This window comes from Stegastes partitus, unplaced genomic scaffold (assembly GCF_000690725.1).
Source record: "Stegastes partitus isolate 25-593 unplaced genomic scaffold, Stegastes_partitus-1.0.2 Scaffold52, whole genome shotgun sequence".
Taxonomy (NCBI): domain Eukaryota; kingdom Metazoa; phylum Chordata; class Actinopteri; family Pomacentridae; genus Stegastes; species Stegastes partitus.
The window spans coordinates 410,044-416,626 of NW_007577783.1; the positions used below are offsets into that span (position 1 = coordinate 410,044).

At 43.4% G+C, this 6,583-nt stretch overlaps 1 protein-coding gene across 1 annotated transcript in view; it reads right to left on the reverse strand.

Moving 5' to 3' along the window:
* The window catches only part of LOC103352808 (protein tweety homolog 2-like), an 88,289-nt gene that overhangs the window by 64,644 nt on the left and 17,062 nt on the right, over window positions 1–6,583 (reverse strand). The window contains exon 2 of the mRNA XM_008275469.1: window positions 1,089–1,261. Within this exon, the coding sequence (XP_008273691.1) occupies window positions 1,089–1,261 (173 nt within the window). The remainder of the gene's footprint in view (window positions 1–1,088; window positions 1,262–6,583) is intronic.

Below are 6,583 nucleotides of genomic sequence, written 5' to 3' on the forward strand. Positions count from 1 at the left end.
AAGAAATGATATATATGGGAAATTATATTTAAAAGCTCGGAAACAGTCAAACTAAACTTCTGTTTTATTCCCACGAAGACTTTGGTGACCTTCACGTAAATAATCCCCATAATTATATAAATTTTTAAACAAAATATATGATTTTAAAATGCATACTTCACCTGTTATGTGTCTTATTTTCCCTCCTTCTGTTTCCACCTATAGCACCGTCTGCATGTCTTTCATGTATATATATTGTGTATTAACCTCTCCGCCTACATGTTTTTATTTATTTATTCTTGCATTTTAATGTGCCGAATACGATGCATCGGTCTTCCAGCTGGCAGCCCTGGCCAGTAATGCACATTCTCACTTCCACATTGTCAGCAGAATATTGACAATACGCCCACATCGGGATGCATTCCAGCATAACAATGGTACGGGCGCTGGAGAGTCGGAGCGCCGCTGGGATATTTTGTTAGCGGCGGGATAAACTCTGGTCCTATGGCGCCACTTTGAAAAACACATGTCCAAACTTTGGCTCTTTTTTTTTTTTTTTGTGCAACCCTACGTGACAATTTTTTGCAACCAGAAATGATGTGAGAGGAAAAAAAAAATGTACAAAGGCTACGAGTTATCAGAGAGATTTTCCATCCACATCAACGTCTCAGAGGTAAAAGAGACTTTGCAGAGACGGATCAAAGCCTGGTCTCATCAAAGGAAGGAAATAAATAACGCTCGCTGTGCTGTTGTGAACCTAAAATCACAAGTATTTGCAGAAGTTCAAATAGAAGCTTGGGATATTTAAAAAAAAAAAAAAAAAAGAGGTGGACTGACAGCTATGCAGACCAGAAAGACGCCGAGAATACAAATGTGCAAACAAAAGACTGGCAGACAAACACACATACAGTATGGAAAAATATACAGAGCGTCAATGTGCCGCGAATGAATAAGTTCCAAATCCCATGTGGGAACACAGCGAGGATATCACGCCGCTTACAAAACACCACGTTGTGAATACAGAGCGACCGATGAAGACGATGATGGAAACGTGCAGCCGGAGTGCCGGCGCACCGTGATCAGCGGTTAGCGGCGTCTGATTCTCTCACCATGTGATGAGGCCGGCGGCGACGGCCGACCAGGTGACGCAGCAGGAGTTGGGCTTCTTGCTCTCCTCCTCGTCGTCTTTGCGGCAGCAGCACAGGCAGCTCAGGTAGATGGCGAGACACAGGAGGTTGAGGCCGAGTCCCGCCGCCGCCACGCAGCCCAGGAAGATGAGGGACTACGGAGACAGAGAGGTCGAGGGAATTAGGCAAATGTAGCTTTAAACAGAGTGCTTTCAGTGTGTTTTAAACATAGACTGTATAAAAGATGGACGTAGCTGCCGTGACGTCACCCGTTGGTTTCTGCACTGAGAAAATGAAGCCAGGGTTTTGCTACTTCCTGGTTGACATCTTGGATTTTTGGAGCCAATGACGCAAAAACTGTCGGAGGGGGGCGGAGCCATAGGAGCAGCGATTGGTCAGACGGATTGAGAGGCGGGCCCTCTCTGCCCGCCCACATTTACCGCCTTCTGCTCGCTTCGTCTGTATGGTCGCTGCCGACTGTCAATCAAGCCAGCCACGCCCCTTGCCCCGCAAAATGTTGACGATTTTTTAAAAATTCAGTATTGATTTATTTTCAGATTGGCCACCTGATCTCTGGACTTGACTATGAAAACTAATAAGAAAAAGCCAGCAGCTAGTGGACGTAGTGATCCTGCAGGTTTTTGACACTTCCGGGTTGGCTTCATTTTTCAGGGCCGGTTGCTACGTCCATCTTTTATACAGTCTATGGTTTTAAAGGCCATACAGCAGTAGGGATACTGTCTAAGTCCCGCTTTACTACAAGCACAAGGCCTGGATTCAAAATAGAAGTTCTTCTGACTCGTCACAGTCTGAGAATGCCAGATGTCGCTGATAACATTAACAATAATTGTATTCAGGGGTTCCAGCGAGAGGTATTTGTCTCATCAAAAGAGCCTTTGATCTAAACGTACTTACAGTTATATTTTTGGACTCTAACAGTGAACTGGAGTGGAACAGAAGTAGCCTAAAACCGAAACGCTTCAGTAAAGTGCCGGTGTTTCAAAACCGTACTCGAGGCAGTATTCGAGTAAATATAAGTAGTTACTTCAAACCAGTGCGCTGTGGAGCAAAATAAAGAAAATGCAGAACACATGTCGACACAAAACAGTCCGTACACTGCTTGCATTGGGGACTGATCATTAATTCTTCATAGATTAACTTCTCCTAATAATTGAACCAGTTAAACGGACGACAGACATGAAGGACATGCGGTTTAATGGTCATAAAGTGGACTGTAAATATCCTGTAGCACAGGGGTGTCCAATCCTGGTCCTCGAGGGCCACAGTCCTGCATGTTTTAGATGTTTCCCTCTACTAATACACCTGATTTAAGTGATCAGGATCGTTATCAGGCTTCTGCAGAGCTTGATGATGAGCTGATCATTTGAATCCAGGATTGGAGACCCCTGCTCTAGCACTTGGTTGTGCCGTCAAGTGGAGCCTCTTCCTGTTTCATGTGATGGAGTTCCAGACGTGTTTGCTGACACAAAAACAGAGAACTCCATCTTCACAAACCTTCAGAAAACCCACTTTTCCATCGTCTACCTGAGACCATATCAGTCAAACTCCAGTTACCTCTCTTGTTGTCATGCCATTTCCACTCAACTTCAGTTTGATTGATATTATCTCAAGCAAACAACAAAAAAAAAATCTGTTTTCGTAGATGAACTCTTCAAGTGCACCTCCCTGATGTCTAACTGCTAACAGTCATGTACAAGGTGTCTGGCTGCTGTCTCTAGCTAGCTATCTGAGGCTAAAGCTAAGTTAGGATTTTCAACACAGGCTGAGTGTCTCACATCCAGGAGCAGCGGGACTCTAATTAAATGTTTGTAGCTTCCACACCGTAGAAATACTGCTCTGAGTACAAACACATTTCAGAGGTGACAGATTTCCTGGACCGATAAAGTTTCGGCAGCAGTGTTTGTGGACATCTGTTGCGGCTGAGCAGCTGTTTCCAGCAGCTGGACTGAAGTCAGTCGCTCTATTATGTCGATGAGACATGAGGATTGCTCTGATCTCAGATGGCTGTGAAGAGAATAATTATCTGACAGGTTAATTTAGGGGTAGGGTCAGGGCTCCTTTGCTGTGTTTAATATGTTTAACCCATTCTTAGATCAGTATGTTTTTGCTTCTTAATTTGTAATTCAGAAACCTGGTGTTTACTTCACACCTTCTTCAAATTCCTAATTAAGTCAGTTTTGCAGGAGTGTGGGTTGGTTTTAGCAGCATATGGAGAAACATCAACCATTTCAACCAACACTTATAGTTTCTGTTTCAGTGTTTTTTTTTTTTTAGCTCATTTAGCAAATAAGTTTGTTATAAATGCTAACAATCAGCTTTCCAGCACAAGAATTTTTGCTGATAAATTAATTGCTAACTTACCTGGTCAGAACTAAAAGCCAAAGTTCAGAGCTAAGCTAGCTGATAATGAAACAACCACGAAGAACTATGCGACCTTTTATTTTTTTTTCTCAGAGGTTGGTGGAGGCCAAAGCAAAGCTAAAAAACAACAACAGATGCTAACGCTGTGTCTCCTGGACATGTAAATGGGAAGCTGTTAGCTAACACGTTAGCCATAAAGCGCTTTGAATTTGTTTTATCCTCAAGTATCCAAAAACTACTTTAATGGAACTAATTTGCATTTTATTGTCGATGTTTTTATAGCATGTGCTAACATGGTGATGCTAGTAACTGGTAAATATTTCATGACATTTAAAGACAAATGAGCAGCTTTTAAGTACATATTCTAATGATTAAACAGGTAATTCCAACGTTATCCCCGTTTCTGTAAAGGTGGAGTCTGTGATATTTAGCTAGTTAGCATATTTAGCGTGTTAGCATATTTAGCAACTTAGCATGTGCCATATCTACTGTCCCCCATGGGCATGAACATGGAATCTAAGACACTTTATTTCCCGTTTAAAAAAGAAAAGCTGTGCATGAACACAAAAAGTGCATTACCACTGCCTCCACCTGTATTATTAATATTATTTTGGCTTCCATTTATTTTAGCTCTGCACCAAATCGTAGAACGACTACAGCTCATCAGACAAAGCATTCTTTTTTCTTCTCTTTCTGTTTAGATCATTATCATGTGCGGATGATGTTCTCGAATTCCCCACAAACAATTTCGAACTTCCTGTCAGCAGTTGCTGTGATTAGTGCGGTAACAAGACGCATCAAATCTAATGAACGAGCCACCAGCGTCGGTAACAAGGCCCGTTGCATTCTGGGAGTCCTTTTTTTTTCCAGCTGGAAAGCAAACACCTCGTCATACATCTCTGCATCCACTTCTCCCCCCCTCTCATCCCTCCTTTAGCCCCCATCCCACCTTCTGCGAAAGATGGAGTGTGATGACAAAAATAGCAACAAGACCGTCGTAACAGCCTCAAATGAATTCTGCATCCGTCTGTGAGCAGATGGGTTTATTCAAGCTCGGTCCCTCCCTTTTCTCCCCCCGAACTCTTTCTTGTTTGAGGTTCATCTGAAATCTTCTTGGTGCTGAGCCATCTATTTTCATGCTGTGATGTCCTGCGTAGTCAAGCGGGTGGGATTAAAACCCAGGGGTGGAAGAATCTGCAGGATTATGTCAATGGTTGCTATAAAGAGTCAGGTAAAGTGCAAACTGAAAAAAAAAGAAAAACCTCCAGAACGCTAAAAACAGCGACGGTTTATATAATCTGACACAGTTCTGTCAAACCGCAAGGTGTATTTTAGCACCAACATTACATCTATTTGCACCGTGAAGCGTCCTAACAACAATCCTCTCCCCAGCTCCATCTGTCGGGGTGCAGTGCCTCATCTACTCCCATTTCATGCCTTCCATGACTTTCATGCAGAGGGCCGCATATCTACTGACAAAAAAAAATGCAGGAGTGTCGCAGGAAGGACGGGGCAATCATAAGTCTAATAGGAGGTTGTGAGTTAGGAGCACCAGTCACTTGCATAAAAGATGGACGTAGAAACCAGCCCTGAAAAATTAAGCCAACCCGGAAGTGTCAGAAACCTGCAGGATCACTACGTCCACTAGCTGCTGGCTCCAAAAAGCCCTGGCTCCCATAGACTGGAATTGGAAAAGAAGTGATCACAGATCGCGAAATACAGCATTCCTACAGCTCAGGATTTATTTCTTATTAGTTTTCATGGTCAAATCCAGAGATCAGGTGACCAATCTGAAAATAAATCAATACCGAATTTTTAAAAAATCGTCAACATTTTGTGGGGCAAGGGGCGTGGCTGGCTTGATTGACAGTCGGCAGCGACCATACAGACGAAGCGAGCAGAAGGCGGTAAATGTGGGCGGGGCAGAGAGGGCCCGCCTCTCAATCCGTCTGACCAATCGCTGCTCCTATGGCTCCGCCCCCCTCCAACGATTTTTGCGTCACTGGCTCCAAAAATCCAACCAGGAAGTCAACCAGGAAGTAGCAAAACCCTGGCTTCATCTTCTCAGTACAGAAACCAACAGGTGACGTCACGGTAGCTACGTCCATCTTTTATACAGTCTGTGGTCACTTGTTGTGTTTCCATGTGTTTCATGTGAATTTTCCCAACGTTTTGTTTCTTCTTCTTGGTGGTTTCTGGCTTCTTATATTGCTGCATTGCCAACTTCATCAGCATCAAAGCAGTTAATAAAAATGCATACTGTGTGTCTTCAAAACTTGGAGGTGAGAGTATAAAGATGCAAACTACCGCCATTCGTCTAGATGGCCTTCCATCTTCATATGAAGTTTAGTTCAGGTAGTGAGAAGGGAATGAGGAACCAATAGGCTAAAAATCTGCATAACTGCCTCATGATTCCAGGTGAGCCATTCAGAATAAACAGCCCGCCAGGTTTATTTACTTCCTTGAACTCTGAAATGTCTCCAGCAAAGCACACGAATACTCTGCTGTCGGCTACAAAGAGTGAACACCGGCGCTGTGGTGCACTCCCAGCATCCGAGAAAATCAAGATTCAGTGGATCACTTTGATTTTTGATTACCACACCGCCACCACCACAACAACAGAAAACCCCTCCATCAGCTTTGATCGTGTGCTTCCACAGTTTACGGGTCTGTGGAAACTGTGATGTTTGTCAGAAACAGTGGAAACTTTAAGATCGACGTAAAACCAACAAACGAGGACTGGCTGTGCTTTCATGTTGTGCTTTAGTGCAACTTAAATGTTTACATGCGTCTCTCTTGCTATCTGTCCTCACATGTACTGCAATTTTAAAAAAACCCCAATAAAGATGTTCTCGTTTGGGTATTTTTCCGTTTCTGTTGTCAGACCACACAACGAGTATGAAACAAACGAAGCCCACTGAGACTAAACATTAACCGACAGTCGCTTCAGAGTCGTTTCCAATTTTGCGACTCGGCATGTGACAAACCCACCAAAACAAATTAGCTGAAAACGGCAGCTGTTCTGTGAAGTCGCTGATATTGCCAAGCGAGATAATTGCTCAGAGCGAAAGTTAGAGACATTAGCAAATCCTGGC